Raw genomic sequence first — 18,432 nt, forward strand, 5'->3', positions numbered from 1 at the left:
AGTGTGTTGCATTAATGGGGATAAAAATTGTCGTGACGTGCGCCTACATGTCAACTGCATGAACTTGACAAAAATCTGATGATCAAAAATCATTAAGTTTTGAATTCAGTCGACTGCAAGTTTCTGCAGTTGATCTTCACCCATTTCATCTTGCAGCCATTGCCTGCATTGTGCAAGGCTCTATTGTCAACCAATCATTAGGGTGTTTGTGTTTGACCCACGGGAACGTAACCAAAGATATGCTGCGATTCATATATAGCAGGCTACAGTGGATAGACAGTATACATATGGATGTGATATTTGAAGCTCTCCCTCACTAATTGATTGTACAATGTACACACATATGATTTCAGTTGGTCAGTGTGTGATATAGGGCTTGGAGACATGTTTATTTCGACAGTAGAAAGAAAAACTTTTATAAGCACTGAAAACAGAAATCAGATAAAAAAAAGTACCAGAGACCGAGCAGCAATGTCGATCTGAGCCTCTGCTGTTGGAAAAAACCACAGTGTCCGACTTTCGGCTGTGGCAGTTGCACCTCCTCCCCTGACTTCACTTCTTGACTTTGGACTACAGTCGGTTGCTTTAACCTTACAGCTCAAACACACTCTGTCTGTTTACAGCGCCAGTCGGTTGCTTTAACCTTACCACTCAAACACACTCTGTCTGTTTACAGCGCCAGCGGCCGTCAGTAGATGTGCTTGTTTTGAGATCAAAGCGAGAGCTGCATGTAGCCAAGGGTGCACATTTGTTCATATTCTTTGATAGTTAGTGAGTTAAAGCCCAGTTATAGATCATTTCTAGTCAGCAATGGGGGAGTGTTTGCTTCCTACAAGTGCACAAAACGTGTACATTTCTATCCGTCATTGAAAAGCAAGGAGGAGCGTTTTCCTCCACTCTGCTGACCAGTATTTTCCTCCTCTCTGCCGACCAGTATTTTCCTCCTCTCTGCCGACCAGTATTTTCCTCCTCTCTGCCGACCAGTATTTTCCTCCTCTCTGCCGACCAGTATTTTCCTCCACTCTGCTGACCAGTATTTTCCTCCTCTCTGCCGACCAGTATTTTCCTCCTCTCTGCCGACCAGTATTTTCCTCCACTCTGCCGACCAGTATTTTCCTCCTCTCTGCCGACCAGTATTTTCCTCCACTCTGCCGACCAGTATTTTCCTCCACTCTGCTGACCAGTATTTTCCTCCACTCTGCCGACCAGTATTTTCCTCCACTCTGCCGACCAGTATTTTCCTCCACTCTGCTGACCAGTATCTGGCAACCCATCATTATGCACACCTGGCAACCCTCATTACACACACCTGGCAACCCTCATTACACACACCTGGCAACCCTCATTACACACATCTGGCAACCCTCATTACGTACACTTGGCAACCCTCATTACGCACACCTGGCAACCCTCACTACGTACACCTGACAACCCTCATTACACACACCTGCGCCCCATCATGAGGCACACCTGGACTCCATCACTACCCTGATTACGTCCCCTTTATCTAGCAACTCCCTAGCATCACTCTTCAGGCAGTATTAATTATGTTTCCTTGTCAGACGTTTCTCTTGTTTTGTATCGTTCTCCTTTCATTATTATTAAACTCACTAACTGCACCTGCTTCCTGACTCTCTGCGTCGACGTTACAGAGAACTAACTTACATGAGGCTTCAATTAGGTACAACAGCACCAAGAGTGGAAAGCCTCTGTATAGAACATCTCACTGATGGTTGATAAGTATGAACAAGGTTCACGGTACGCTCACTTATCTGGGTTGAGAGAGGGCGCCGTGTCCAGAGCCACAGACCCCACTGATGGTGCGGTCATAACATTGAGTCTGGAGTAGTAAGAGGGCTATAATCTTACATTTATGGACTGTGGTGACAGAGATGTGCCATAAAGCAGGGGATTTACTAGAAGGGGCTCTCCTCAGTTCCTCTGTCCAGCTCAGTGTTACTATCACTCTCCTTTATTGTATTTTCCAAAAAAAAAAAAAGCGGGAACAAATATTTTTTATCCAAGACCTTAGTTGATAAATGTGAGATGGTTGTGTTGAGTGTACCGATGAACAAATCCGATCTGAATGCAATCTGTGCCAAATGGATCAGACCAGCCACTGTCATTCACATTTGATGCTGTTGCTCAGTGTGTTCTCGAGGTCAAATGTTATGATTACAGATACGTACGTGGTGATTATCTAAAGGCTTATGTGAGCACTCATTGAAACCATTTTAGGCTCAACAGTTGACATTGATTCATCACAGAACTGATCATTTTGTGATATATGATCAGTAGACTTATTAAAGGTGCAATATGCAGAAATCGCTCCACCATTTTCTGGTTGCTAAAATTCTAATAGTTAGTCTAATTTCAGGTTATGTACAAAACAAGAAATGTGTAGAGAATCATTGTACCATCTAAACCTCTGAAATATATTTTCAATAACCAAAAATATTGTATTTTCATCGGTTTGAAGGTGGTGTACAAAACTGAAAGTAAAAGTTGCAAAAACTAAACGTATGAACGGGAAGCATAGAAAAAGCACATATAGAACATATCTACCGCTTCTTTGACTTGCTTTCAATGAGAATGACAGATCTATAACTCACATTTCAGTATACTCAATGCAAAATTGTCACAGCCTTTTTGTGTTTGTCCCTTCTGGGACATAGATAGTGTCTGTTGTACCAGCGCTGTATTGGTTGCATGAGGAGCAAGACCAATAGTACAACATGGACCGCAGCAGCTAGGAAACCTAGGAAACTCTGACTCTCTAGCGCTGTCACCTGTTTTCTGTCAGTTTGAATGTTGAAGGACAATTTGTCAAAGATACCACTCTTTCTGGAGAGTGTTACTCGCATGATTTGAGTGTCCAGTGTCAAGCCTAGGAAGTGCATACACTGAGTGGGGACCAGAGAACTCATTTCTAAGTTCATTGTTAGTCTCAATCTCTGAGAGGTGATGTGAGGCCATGTACTTGTGTGCCAAGGCTTTGTGACCCTGCACATATTAGCCAATTGTTTAAGTAGTTCAGGACCCTGACTCCTGCTTGGCAATGGGGGGCTAGTGCTTATGCACTTTGTGAAAGTGTGAGGGGCAGCGAACGGCCGAGGGGCAAATCTAAGGTATTTTTCTGTTTGCCGGTAGAATGGGGATATGAAAGTATGCGTCTTTCAGGTCCACTGTGGTGGACCAATCACCTGGTTGTACTGACTGAAGGATGATTTTGATTGGCAGAATTTTGAAGTGCTGAAAGATGACGATTCAGGCACCTTAGGTCCAGGATCGGATGGAAGCCTCCGATCTGGATTGAGTAGAACCCGCAGTTTTGTTGTACTGGTTCTACCTCTTCCATTGCATTTCCAGGAGCACAGAGATTTCTGAGCAGAGTGTTTGCTTTTGGAGCAGGACTGCGATGCTTTCAAGACACTTACGACTGTCCAGTGACTTCATCTCCTTGCGCATCTCAGTGCGTCGAGATTTGTGCCCAGGCGAGGATGAGCGATGGCGTTTATTGGGCCGACGGATCAAGAGGGGAGTGAGTAGACCCGTCAATAGACCTGGAGCGTTAGGAAGGATCATTAATCTGTGTGGCAGACTCATCTGATGAGAATCCGGAGGCTCCGCTCCCAAAGTGTGCAAGTTGAGATTTCAATTATCTTGCTTTGAATTTCTGACAGTGAGTGCAAGAGCTGCTGGCCTGTGCAGCCGCCTGAGGAATGTTCAACTCCCAAGCAAAGAACGCAAAGTGTGTGCTCATCTGAGGCTGGGAGCTGTTTTTCACATTGTTGACATGGGTGGAACGACATTCGTGTACTGCACTGAATCAGTGTTCAGAGAACGGATTTTCACATAAGAGAAGTCTGTTCCAAGAAAAATGAAACAAAAAAATAGCTTTCTGTTTCGATGTGTCACGATGTATGCTTCGATTGCCTCTGTATCAGCTTCGGATGCTTCAAGAGAAAGTTATACTAACCTTGGCTCCGAGCCGTCGTGCTTCAGGGTCAAGAATCCCGCCTAAATATGTATCAGGATCCGGGCTCGAAACGGCCGCCTATATGAAGCTATCTGACTGGCACAGTCAAGCGTGGACTGTCAGTCTCGGCATTGGTGGACTCGGTTAAGCAAGGACAGGTAGTTTACAGCACTGCTGAGATCTGTGATCACAGCATAACTCCAAGCGAGGGAGTGGTAATGATGGATCAATGGGCTGGTGTGGCAGTCAAGCAGGGCGTGGCACGACACCACGGGTCAACAAGCTAACTAGCTACAGTAGCTATGTTTGGCTAACTTGGCTAGCTAACTTCTGAGGTAACGGAATAGACCCGAAGCTAACTAGCTAGCTAGCTAACACACAGAGATGGAAATGCCCCTAAAAAGCAATACAAGTAGCTAGTATGGGCAAGCACAATACCTAAGGGGGGGGGGGGGGGGGGTAGATTAGAGAAAAATCAACTACTCACGGCACTTCCTCGAGTCATTGAGGAATCGTAATTTCATAAGAAAGTAATCCGAAGTGGTTTACTAGCATTCTGTAAAACACATAAAAGTGAGAGTGAAGAAAAGACAGTATGTCACGACACACCACCTTCTATAGCGACAGGTCACGTAGGTACAGTAATGGTGTGGCGTGACTGTAAACATCTTTGATATTAAGCATCTCAATCACATGGCGTGAAGGGGAAGCAGCCCGTTAAGACAACAAAAGACAACTTGATTTAGCGCATTACTATAAGGGCATAAGCATTAGAATAAGACGCCTCAATATTTGAAGCCAAAATGTATAATATATTTATAGGAGCTGATCCGTCGTCAGTATTGTGGAATAAGTCTAATGTTAAAGAAAGATTTGAATGGAGAAAGCTGTTCCGAGACTCAACAACACACTGTGCCAACGTTCTCTCAGCATGGTGGTATTTTGAGAAACTTATGTTACATCTTCGTCCGTTGTAAGAAAGATGCATAAGCCTAAATTCCATCGCTATCTGGAAACCCGGGCCCTGGGGTGCGTTCAGTTTGTTTGAACGTTTGCCAGTGTTGGGGAAGCTACTCTGAAAATATGGTTTACCAAGCTACCAATTATTTCACACTACAAGAAGTTAAGATACCCTTAAGAAAAACACAGCTTACTTAGAAAAAAAATTGTTCACTACATCCAAACTACTGTCATGACGTTGGCCTGGGGGTAGGTTTATGACAGTCATAAATACCTCTTTCCCCCTTTTTCCCTCTCCCTACTATAACTGATGTGACATAAGAAAACCCATTGGTTAACATAGAGATTCTGGGAACATCAGAAGTTGGGGGAAATGAACTATATTCTGGTAATCCGACCAACTGAACATATGCGGTGGTACTTAAGGTATAGTGTGTCAGTTCGGTTGCCCTCTGACACATTCTCATCAATGATAGAATGACATAAACTCTACTGTGGAAAGTCTAAACGTCAGAGGTATCGGATTCACATGGAATTGTTGTTTAATTCAAATGTTTGAATATGAAATTATTTGTGAAGAGATGAAATGTAATTTTAGCTTCCAAATGAGAGATTTGGGTTTTCATAAGTTTGGCTTCTGCTCAACCAGGGGCCCACCCCTGTGAAGAGACATGGGTTATAAACTTTTCAGACACACCCCTCTCCCTCCACTATAAAAGCCATTGACAAAAATATAACTATCTGTTCCGGGTACATTTAGGATGACGATCCGATGTCAGAATGGTTCAGATAATAACTACAGAACTAAGCCAACATCAGCATGGACTTTGGTTGTAAATGGTATGAACTTTGAACTCGTATTCACTACAGAAGTGATACCTCCTAGCCGTTGAGTTAGCAACAGCTGCTACAAACGCAGGTTAGGAAGGACAGTCAGAGTATCCCGTCTACTACACAACGACGTTACTACAACGTATCCAGTGACCACCAGAGACATTCTTCAAAGGACAGAGGACTCGGGTTGGCGATATGGTCTTCCATCTACCACCAACCTACTGAAGCGCAGCTCAGAGTAAATATTTATTGCATTTTCCTTTTTCAAATGGGCGGTAATTTAGAATGCATAAGATACTGTATTTACGATAGCACAGCTCGCCTATGTTCCAGTGTCCCGCTCTTTCACTAAAATCCCGCCCCTTTTCTTTGTGTAACAAGCTGTCATATCTATTCTGCCCGCTAGGGACGTTTGCCTTTATGACGGCAATTTGTGATCAAGTTATGATTTAATTGTGTATGTGTGATTCTGTGTGATTAGTTAGGTATTTAGTAAATAAATAATTATACCCAATTTTGTATTGCTGATTCAACTTGTTAGCCAGGATTCTTGCAGATAACCAAGGATTTACAACTTTCAGATGAGACTGAATAAAATGACGATTAATGTGACTGCTATGGATGTAAAATATTACTAAATCTTTAAGAGTTTATTCGAAAGATAACAGCTCTATAAATATTATTTTGTGGTGTCCCTCTCTAGTTAATTACATTTACATGATTAGTTCAATCAGGTAATATTAATTACGGAGAAATTATTTTATAGAATAGCATGTCATAGCAATTAATCTGGCATAGCCAAAGACACGACACTACTTAGTGAAAAATTTTCATATCTAAATGTGAAATATCATAGACTACAATTGCAACAGATCACAGTGTCAGATGTTAACAGAATGTGTAATTTAGCAGACTAAAACACAACAAAAATTGAGAATTAGACACACAAAAGGTGTTTCAGGTGAGAATTAGACAGATCTGATGCTGGGGAAAAAAGTTAATTTGTGCCTACTTTCACCCAAGAAGTGTGTAGTTCCAGTAGTTAGCTACACCACTACATGGTAAAACATATTTGAATTTAGTTCAACTACCACCAAGCTATTCAAATGACTAAACTCATCAAAAAAAAAGAAACGTCCCTTTTTTATTGTTTTATTGAGTGTTTATGTACTAAAAGGCAGCCCTGAAATTTGCTCAGTGCCAAAATGTTTTTTTTTAGAAGTTGAATTGAAACGGGGCTGATTAACTGACGACTAGTACCATGTGAAGACATTTATTGATTTCAACGTTTTCATATTTTATAAGTATCTTCATTGTACTAGTCTACTTACAATTTTCAGCACACTCGAACATTTCACAGATAGCATACTACACATGACGGTGACACGGTAGTTACAAACTTTTATAACCTCCTCCAAAATAAGCTTCTATTCACTCTCAAAATGATTGATCAGGAAGTGTCCTTTCAGCGTGTCGCAATCTTGCTACATGGCGGAGTTTTGGAAACATTGTACGCACAGTTTGAGCTACTCTAGGAAGTGACGTTGCAGGCCTGCTCAGTGCTGCCTCCTCTCATGGAGTATCTCAAGTTGAAGGCCACCCGAGGTACTGCATTCTTCCATTAGCAACTAAACTATACTTATATCTTTGTCTGTGTGTGACTTTAAAGTAATCGGTTTAACGACACACATCTGGTGAAATAAAAACAATTATTGGTACCATTAACTGTGTTCGAAAAAACATTTATATCCACGAATATTGACCACGAAGATCGCCATTTCCCCATTCCACTATAATGGGGGATCGATGCCGTTTTCTAAAAACAATGCCGGCAGTACTGCGGTCGGCCTTCAACTCAACATTATCAATGGAAGGGGGCAGTCATTCTCCCCTGGTTCTAACCCGCTGAGCATACTCTGGAATGTGCGTTAAGTATCTCCGCCCTTGCTACGCAAACTGCGGACATATGTTTACGACTAGACTGGTGGAGTTACGTATAGTACTTCCAAATTGCCATGTCCTCGCTGCTGACACAGATTGAGATTGAGAGGAACCAATCGGCGCCTGGAATGTCGAAGCCTTGTCCAATCAGAAGTTCACAAATTTGGGACTTCTCTTTGTGATCCTCCTAGTCCCTCCGTTTACAGTACATCTTTAATTTTTGTTGCTGCCGAAAGACTCCGAAAAGTAGAAACAAGACTAATTTGACTGATTCTACAATTGGCCGCTTGACGGTAAGCGATCAGTGTTTATTTATCGCTTTTTTTATGAAGTTAATATAGAAGTATTGTTTTCTCCGACGATTTTCGGACATAATGAGGGGCGCTTTCAACTTTACTTCCTGCTAAACTGACAAGGCCGAGAGCCCAAGTTTCATGTCAACTTCCCTCGCCGTGACTATTGTAATGCAGTTTCTGGGTGTGTTTCTATGCTTAGGACTCAAAACAGGTCTCCTTTTTAGATGAGTTTTTATGTCGAGAAATACATTTTTTGTCAGGTACAGAGTTGGGATAGGCTGTCTTGCTTTTGTGTCAGTGTAAAAGTCATGACACACTGGCGCACTCCATTGTAGGGTGTCGCTACACTGATGCACTCAACTGTATTGTATATAGAAATAGGTGTTACATAGTTTGGGCGATGGGACATCTGGCTTCATAACATCCTGTTTTAGTCAGGAAGTTTTTTTGGTCTGTTTACGTCATACCCAACGCTTGTAATCAACCTGTAAATATTCATCAAATGGGATCAATGAGCTTGCCTGTCAAGTGAAATGCACCGACCATTAGTAGCTACTGTACCCTGCTAGACAGTTGGCTAATTGTTTTAACTCAATAAAAGTGCTTTATAGTTTATAGAGTGCGGAGACAGCAAATGCACATTAGTGTTTACTGGAAAAGCCGAGGAGAATTCACTTAGGCTGTGGTTGTTCTAATGGGAGTTGGTGTTGACTAGAGCGACCCCGTGTGGCTGCTGGGTACATTATAGTATTATGGTGCTGGAGTTGATTGAGTCGAGTTTCATTCATTCCCTATCATCTATAAGTGTGTGTGTGTGTGTGTGTGTGTGTGTGTGTGTGTGTGTGTGTGTGTGTGTGTGTGTGTGTGTGTGTGTGTGTGTGTGTGTGTGTGTGTGTGTGTGTGTGTGTGTGTGTGTGTGTGTGTGTGTGTGTGTGTGTGTGTGTGTGTGTGTGTGTGTGTGTGTGTGTGCGTGCGTGCGTGCGTGTGTGTGTTGATCCTCCACCACCATATTGTTTGCACTCCTCTCAGATGTATGCACATTGAAATGGGGTTAAGGGAAGAGGGGAAGGACCAGAATAGAACTAGGCTGTGGTTTTGGTTCTGCTTTAGTCATATGTCTGCTAGTCAGTCACATGGTGCTTTATTGAACGGAAGGAATTTTTTTTTTTAAACGGTGGATAGAAATACTGTCTAGAAATGGAGCGTCTCTAATCTACATCACAAAGACACATCCCACTGTGGGATGTCTGATCTAGAAAACACATTTCTATCAGACCAGTAAAGTCTTCTCTATCTGACCAGTGCTAGCCGTCTCTCTTTCTCACATGCTCCCACCCCCCTCGCTCCTCCTCCAGGGGAAGCCCACCGCCCCCCCCCCCCCCCCTCCCGTCACAAAATGCCGTTGGTGACGAGGAACATCGAGCCTCGCCATGTGTGCCGCCAGGTGCTCCCCAGCACCATCCGCAGCGAGCTGGAATGTGTCACCAACATCAGCCTCGCCAACATCATACGCCAGCTAGGCAGCCTCAGTAAGTCTCTGTTTGTGTGATGTGAGTTTATACCTAGGGAAGTGCTTAATGAAATGTATGTATATTGTAGTATGATGGTGTGTGTCTTGTTATGTAATCATGTGTGTATGTAGGCAATAAATATACATTTGTTTGTGTAGGTAAGTATGCAGAGGATGTGTTTGGAGAGCTGTTTGTGCAAGCGGGGGCGTTTGCTATCAGGGTGAACTCACTGGGTGAGAGAGTGGACCGTCTACAGGTGAAAGTCACCCAGCTCGACCCTAAAGAGGAGGAGGGTAAGAGACTGACATTATGCACAGGGATGTAACGATCAGTCCTCGGTTTAAATGATTTAAGATATGAGTTCATCGGTCCCCGGTTCAAATTATTTAAGATATGAGTTCATCGGTCCCCGGTTCAAATTATTTAAGATATGAGTTCATCGGTCCCCGGTTCAAATGATTTAAGATATGAGTTCATCGGTCCCCGGGTTCAAATGATTTAAGATGTGAGTTCATCGGTCCCCGGGTTCAAATGATTTAAGATATGAGTGCATCGGTCCCCGATTCAAATGATTAAGATATGAGTACATCGGTCCCTGGTTCAAATGTTTAATATACTGTATGAGTCCATCTGTCCGTGTAACGGATGTGAAATGGCTAGCTAGTTAGCGGTGGTGCGCGCTAATAGCGTTTCAATCGGTTACGTCACTCGCTTTGAGACCTTGAAGTAGTGGTTCCCCTTGCTCTGCAAGGGCCGCGGCTTTTGTGGAGTGATGGGTAACGATGCTTCGTGGGTGACTGTTGTTGATGTGTGCAGAGGGTCCCTGGTTCATGCCCGGGTCGGGGCGAGGGGATGGACGTAAAGTTATACTGTTACATCCGCAAGACCCCAAACCGATCCAAATGTAGCATGCATCGGTCAGAAATTCGATTCAAACATTACGAATCTCCGGTTCACTTAAACGTTTCGCTCCAATTACTTCCTTTCTACATTCTGAAAATACCTCGTCTTTTGTGACAATTGCGTCCTCTCCTTTAGTGTCAAACTAAGCATGTAATTAAGTTGATAGTCGTTGGACTACAAGTCCTTTTGCATGCTGAACAACCCCAGGCATGTAATGAAGTTGATAGTCGTTGGACGACAAGTCCTTTTGCATGCTGAACAACCCCAGGCATGTAATTAAGTTGATAGTCGTTGGACGACAAGTCCTTTTGCATGCTGAACAACCCCAGGCAATGTTAGTTGGTATTTACATTTTTTTTAACTGATTTGGTGGTTAAGGCCTTGTAACATAGCATTTCACTGTAAAGTCTACACCGGTTGTATGTGACAAATACGATTTGATTAGACCAATAAGTGTTAGGCCTACCCCTGATCTGGCTCATCTGAGTGTAAAATGGCTTGCGCAGTATTAAGCTTTGAGTGACAACGAATGTAATGTGTTATTTTATTTTAAATACCTAAATACTATTTTTTTTTTTTTTTTTCATTGCGCTGTTGGAAATGGTGTTTTACCTGAATAAAAGTAGCCTAACCTATTCAGGTACACCATCAGCATTAGTTTTGCTTTAAACAATCAGTGTATATGGTCATTTTTAGATATAGAGGATAAAGTCGATAATTTCATAATCACTTTTGCTATGGCCGAAGCAGGAGAGGAAGAGAAGCTCACTCCTAGTCCTTCGACTTCCAAACGGCCTAAACCATTTGATTATGAGACAGGGGTGAAATCCAAAGTTAAGCTTGATATTCATTGGCTATGTCATAGCACATTTTGTTAAAATGCATATTTATACATTACTTGCTCTTAACACTTACATTTTTTTTTAAAGGCTAATTAATTGGTCGTTTGTGATCAAAAGTGTGTTGGGGGGGAATAAAAGCAAACATTGCTCCCCCTAACTGATAGTGGGGTGGTGGATGCCCAGTTTCCCATATGGCTCAGCTCAGGTACCCACATACACTATAGACATATTGATGGGTTCTGATTTCTTATTTATGAAATATACTTATTAATTTCACTGAGGGAGAGAGGGTAATGTATATTGTTTACACTATGTCAGGATATGTTATTGTTAGCCATCAGGTATCCTATGGGAGGAGAAGAGAAACAGTCTGGTGCCCACATACACTATAGACATACACCACACACACACCCCAGCTCGGAGAGGCCCAGCTCGGAGAGGCCCAGCTCGGAGAGGCCCAGCTCGGAGAGGCCCAGCTCGGAGAGGCCCAGCTCGGAGAGGCCCAGCTCGGAGAGGCCCAGATCATGAGCTCCATCAGCAGCAGATTTTAATTTAGAATGGAAATATAAATGTGATTTTGCAACAAATGTTAGTGTATCGAATACTATCGCATTGAACCTGAATCGCATCGATTCGTTCCTCTAATCAAACCGAATCGTTTCAAACTAAAACGTATCGTTCCTGTATCGGAGCCCATGTATCTAGATATGTATCCAATCGTCTTGAAAGGGAAATATGCACATCCCTCATTATACACCACGGGGGCGTTTCCCGGACACAGTTCAAACATATTCCACTAAAAAACTATTTCAATGGGGAATCTTAATTGAACGTGATTTTTAAATTCCTAACTGGTACGACCTATGTCCAGTAAACCCGCTGTATGTTAGATAAAAACAGTGCCCTGTGTTTTAGTTTTCAAGTCAGAATTCAGTAGATGTTATGCAACAGATACTGTTTGCTTCTGTCTCAAATACTAATCCTAACTCTCTCTCTCTGTCTCCTTCTCTCTTCTCTATCTCCAACCTCCCTCAATCAATCTCTCCCAGTCTCTCTGCAGGCCATCACCCAGAAGAAAGCGTTTCATAGTAATCTGACTCAGGACCAGCAGTTATTCTGTAGACCCTCTTTACCACTGCCTGTACAGGAGACTTATCTGACCTGTAATCCTCCTCCACCACTCAACAACCTCAGCCAGTACAGGTACACACACACCTCAACTAAGGGGAGGACGGCTCATAATAATGGCGTGAATGGAATGGTATCAAACACGTTAACTTTTTCCGTTCATTTTATATATATCTCACTACATGGCCAAAAGTATGTGGACACCTGCTCGTCGAACATCCACTCTTCTGGGAAGGCATTCCACTAGATGTCGGGACATTGCTGCGGGGACACAAAACCATTAGTGAGGTCGGGCACTAATGTTGGGTGATTAGGTCTGACTCGCAGTCGGAGTCCAATTCATCCCAAAGGTCTTCGATGGGGTTGAGGTCAGGGCTCTGTGCAGGCCAGTCAAGTTATTCCACACCGATCTCGACAAACCATTTCTGTATGGACCTCACTTTGTGAACAGGGGTATTGTCATGCTGAAACAGGAAAGGGACTTCCCCAAACTGTTGCCACAAAGTTGGAAGCATAGAATCGTCTAGAATGTCATTGTATGCTGTAGCATTAAGATTTCCCTTCACTGGAACTAAGGGGCCCGAACCATGAAAAACAGCCCCAGACCATTATTCCTCCTCCACCAAACTTTACAGTTGGCACTATGCATTGGGGCAGGTAGTGTTCTGCTGGGATCCGCCAAACCCAGATTCGACTGCCGGACTGCCAGATGGTGAAGTGTCATTCATCACTCCAGAGAACGCGTTTCCACTGCTCCAGAGTCCAGTGGGGGTGAGCTTTACATCACTCCAGCCAAGGTTGGCATTGATCTTAGGCTGCTCGACCATGGAAAACCATTTCACGAAGCTCCCAACGAACAATGCTTGGTGCTGACATTGCTTCCAGAGGCACTGAGTACAACATTTTAATGCTCTTCAGCACTCGGCGGTCCCGTTGTGTGAGTTTGTGTGGCCTACCACTTCACTGCTAAGCCGTTGTTGCTCCTAGACGTTTCCACTTTACAATAACAGCACTTACAGTTGACCAGGGCAGCTCTAACAGGGCAAAAATTTGACAAACTGACTTGTTGGAAAGGTGGCATCCTATGACGGTGGCACGTTGAAAGTCACTGAGCTCTTCAGTAAGGCCATTCTACTGCCATTGTTTTGTCTATGGAGATTGCATGGCTGTGTGCTCGATTGTTATACACCGGTCAGCAACGGTATGGCTGAAATAGCCAAATCCACTAATTTTGAAGGGGTGTCCACATACTTTTGTTTATGTAGTGTACTTTCTGAAGGAACTGTGGCTGGCTAGACTAACATTCTAAAATGTTTAGCTGACACGGCTAATACAGTGACGAACTTTCACCTTGTCTATTCTACTATTCTTACACTTTCTTTTTTTTGGGGGGGGGGCTAAGCAACCCTGCACACACACACACACACACACACACACACACACACACACACACACACACACACACTGATATTGTCTGTTGTCATGATTAGGGACGATGGGAAGGATGCTCTGAAGTTCTACACGGACCCGTCTTACTTCTTTGACCTGTGGAAAGAGAAGATGCTGCAGGACACCAAGGACATCATGAAGGAGAGACGCAAACACAGGGTAACACACACACACACACACACACACACATACACATACACATACACATACACACATAAACCTAACCCGTCAACACACACACACACACACATACACATACACATACACATACACATACACACACACATAAACCTAACCCGTCAACACACACACACACACACACACACACACACTTCAATTCGACAGTAGTTTGTTTTTGGACTGTTGGGAAATGTACGTCCTCTTCTTAAACACAGTATTTAAATGCACTTATAGCTTTGTTAAACACTCTTTTCTGTTTATTTTTTACTCTCCCCCCCCCCCCCCTCTCTCTCTCTCTGTCTCTCTCTTTCTCCCTCCCTGTCTCTCTTTCTCCCCACCTCTCTCTCTTTCTCACCCCCCTCTCTTTCTCTATCTGTCTGAGTAGAAGGAGAAGAAGGACAATCAAAATATGCGGACTCTGAATCCCAGAAAGATCAAGACCAGAAAGGATGAGTGGGAACGACGCAAGATGGGGGAAGAGTTTGTGGTACCCAAGAACGACATGGGGTGAGAGATGAAGAGAGAATGAGAAAAAAGAGAGAGCGATGGAGAGAGAATGAGAACAGGGGGAGAGAATGAGAACAGGGAGAGAGGCTATATGAAGTGGAGAAGGAGAGAGAGAGAGAGAATATGAAGGAGGGAGGTTTTGAGTCTGTAGGGGAGAGGGTTGTCCTATAGAATGGTTTAATTGTGGTGTCTTGTCATTGATCAAAATACTTTTTTTTTTGTCTGTGTACCCATGTATCTTGGTGTGTGTAGAGAATCTCTTGAGGGTCTGAATGGCAGTATTGGTTCAGGAGAAGGCTGTTATTCCCCTGATGGTTTAGACCCGAGTACAGGGTCGTACGCCTTCGATCCCGGCTCCCCCCTCCCTCCCCCCGCTCCCGATGACTTCCTGCCCCCTCCACCCCCAGACATGACGTAAGTACAGGATGGAGGGGAACAGTGTTTGCACCTCATCATTTACCAAATACTGTCATTTTTAACACAGATTTTATGCTAATTTAGCATTAGCGTCTACTCGCCAGTCAACACCCTTCATCTCCAGTGGTCAGAATTGTTTGGACCAAGTTGTTTGGATGCAGAGCATTTTGGAGAATCCGCCCTGTTCCTAATCCATCCCGTGCGCTCTCATTGGCAGGTATGACGGACAGTACGGAGCACCAACCCAGAAGCGCACCAGCGTTCTGAGCCCCACACACCCTCCTCCAGCCCCTCCCATGACCTCTTCTGCTTCCAGTGGCTCCCGGCCCAACCTGGCCCCTCCCCCTGCCCCACCTCCCCCTCCCCCCTCTGGCTTGGGAATCCCTCCCCCTCCCCCCTCTGGATTTGACTCCTCCCCCCCTGCTCCCCCTCCTCTCTTCTCCTCTGCCTATCCCTCCCCTCCTGCCCCACCTTCCCCTCTCTCCCAGACCACCATCTCTCCGCCTCCTCCCCCCTCTCTCCCCCAGGGTGGTGGCGCACCTCCTCCTCCTCCTCCCCCACCTCCCCCAGGCCCTCCTCCCCCCTCTTCTGGCCTACTTCCTCCCTCCTTCTCCATTGGGGCTCCCCCTCCTCTCAAACCCACCCAGGTTCAGCCAGAAGCCCCCGCTGACGCTCACAATGACTTGCTGTCAGCTATCCGGCAAGGTACGACACACACACACCACACACCACGCACACACACCACACACACCCACACACCACACACCACACCACACCACACCACACCCACACACACACCCCACACACACACACACACCACACACACCACACACATACATAGATAGATACTAGTACACATAAACACATCCTAAACGCCCCCACCACCACCCCCCTGCTCTCTCTTGCAGGTTTTAACCTTCGTAAAGTGGAGGAACAGAAAGAACAGGAGAAGAAGGATAACTATGGCAACGACGTAGCGGCCATCTTGTCTCGCCGTATTGCTGTGGAGTGCAGCGACAGCGAAGACGACTCCTCGGAGTTGGACGATGACGATTGGTCTGAGTGAGGCCTCCTTTACCACCACCACCACCATCATGGTCTTCCTCGGTCCTCCTCAGAGAGAATGCATCATGTCCTTTTGTCATTATTTCTTTATAACCAATGATCTGAGGAGTAGAGGGCCAAAGAGAAGTGTGTCCTCTTCCACACTCCTGTCTAAGCCAGTCACATTCCCTGTGTGCCAGTCACATTCCCTGTGTGCCAGTCACATTCCCTGTGTGCCAGTCACATTCCCTGTGTGCCAGTCACATTCCCTGTGTGCCAGTCACATTCCCTGTGTGTTTTATGTAGAACTTAACTGAGAGCCGATGACTTCAGTATGGAGAACGGTCCAAATATCAAAAACCCAATTATTTCTAAAGGGCACATGGCCGAAGGTGTGTGTGGTAATGAGAATTATACTCAGATAGCATAGTATACCGTATAGATATTGATCCTTACACACAGACACAGACACAGTCCCATAATGGTATAACTGATGAACTGTGTTATGTATTAAGAATAATATTTTACTTTATGATAGTTATAAGATGTGCTAAATAAGACACACCGGAAGTTTTTTTTAATGCAGTTTTTGTTTTTTTCCCCCTGTCTTTTGCTCTGTTGGCATGGGAATGGTTACCTAGGTGACGGAGGGACTCATTAACAGGTGGGGGGGTAGAAATATAATGTATTTATATATAAATAGGGGGACGTTCAGCTGAACAAAAATGTCTAAACGTTCTGAAATGTTCTGATTCAGTTCTGGCTCAATAAAACCATGTCCCCAGTCAGTCAAAACATGCTCTGCCCAATAAGTGATCCCTCTCTTGCCCTAGTCCCGCCCCTCCTTAAGTGCCTTTGCTTTTCATGTTTATGTGCGAGGAGGATGAAGTTACCCTCGGACGCTGATCTAGGGTCAGGTTTGGTTCCCATCGCCACAGGATTGGATGACGCGTCACTGATCTTAGATCTGTGTCTGAGACAACTTGGATCGTCCTTCTGTTTAAGTGCCTTCTGTTTGTTTTAAAGCCAAAAGTGTAAAGCCACAATCAGACCTGAATGTGTTATTATCCAACCACCTGTTTCTGCTTGTCCTGTCTGTCTCAACTTTATCAGTGAGGATTATTACAATAATAAAGATACAATGAACTACAGTGTTTTGTGTGTCAATGAGTTCCTGTCCAGGTTTTTGTCCACGTGTTTTTCTTTTCTAAGTCCAGATGTTCAAGATCCTCCTATAGAAGAACGTGGAGTTGGATTGGACACACCCTTCAGAATTGTCCATCAACATCCCTTGCCAGTCCCTGAAATGGAACCCCCAGTGGAAAGAAACGGAGAGACCCAGAAACACTTGGGAGTAGAGGAGTCCAGGCAGAAATAACAGACCTGGAAACTTGGCACGAACTGAGTGCGATGGAGGACATTCTTCAATGGGCTGTGCCCCTTCTAGGAGCCAAGTGCTTCAAGGCCCAGTGCAGAACATTTAGGTTTTCCTGTTTAAAATACAGTACCAGTCAAAAGTTTGCACACACCTATGAATTCCAGGGTTTTTCTTAATTTTTTAAACTATTTTCTACATTGCAGAAATAATAACGAAGACGTAAACTATGAAAAAACACATATGGAATCATGTAGAAACTCCAAAAATGTTCAACAAATCAAAATATATTTTATATTTGAGATTCTTCAAAGTAGCCACCCTTTGCCTTGATGACATCTTTGGTGTCATTTCCAATTGGATGGGAACCTACAGCCATTTGTTTTTGGACAATCATTTCCTCAAGTTTAGATTCTAATTGTGTCTGGTCAAAGTTGTTTTTATTGATTCATTTATTGATTAATTTATTAATTGATTTTTATTGTCAACAGAGTACGCTGCTACCCTGTCATTTGTCGTGTTAAAAATGAATCTGCTAACATCTCCAGTCATTTATAGTGTAGAACTGCATATTTTATTTATCTAGTCAGTTAAGAATAAATTCTTATTTACAACAACAGCCTATACCAGCCTAACCCAGACGACGCTGGCACTCCCAATCACGGCCACATGTGATACAGCCTGGATTTGAACCAAGGACTGTAGTGACACCTCTTGCACTGAGATGCGGAGCCTTAGACCGCTACGCCACTCAAGAGCATGAAATATATGAATAAAATAAAGAGGAATCGTACCTGATATAGCCTAAAGCCCAGGCTTCTACACTACATACGTTGAGCCATGCAATGAACAGTCTTATTTTGCAAACAGTTACATTAGCTTAAATTATGACTATCCAATCTACTCATCACATTAAACATGGCTGGTTATATTACACAAATACAATGATGCATGGAATACTTTATTATAAAAGGACATTTTTATGTTGAAAATTAGCTTCCCCAAACTTGAAACTCACTCGTTGCTGATGAATGTACTTAATTGTTACCCAGAAATGTTTTGATAT

The 18,432-nt window shown here is 43.8% G+C and overlaps 1 protein-coding gene across 1 annotated transcript; it reads left to right on the forward strand.

Annotated features, from left to right (window-relative positions):
* Nucleotides 1–7,856: 7,856 nt before the first annotated feature.
* On the forward strand, nt 7,857–17,142 carry LOC120026949 (wiskott-Aldrich syndrome protein family member 2-like). Its single transcript, XM_038971732.1, has 9 exons — nt 7,857–8,007; nt 9,366–9,539; nt 9,680–9,814; nt 12,316–12,469; nt 13,885–14,002; nt 14,409–14,530; nt 14,783–14,944; nt 15,165–15,652; nt 15,856–17,142. Exons 2-9 carry the CDS (start codon nt 9,407–9,409, stop codon nt 16,011–16,013), a joined length of 1,470 nt encoding a protein of 489 aa, XP_038827660.1. The 5' UTR covers nt 7,857–8,007; nt 9,366–9,406; the 3' UTR covers nt 16,014–17,142.
* The last annotated feature ends 1,290 nt before the right edge of the window (nt 17,143–18,432 follow it).

This window comes from Salvelinus namaycush, chromosome 32 (assembly GCF_016432855.1).
Source record: "Salvelinus namaycush isolate Seneca chromosome 32, SaNama_1.0, whole genome shotgun sequence".
NCBI classification, from domain to species: domain Eukaryota; kingdom Metazoa; phylum Chordata; class Actinopteri; order Salmoniformes; family Salmonidae; genus Salvelinus; species Salvelinus namaycush.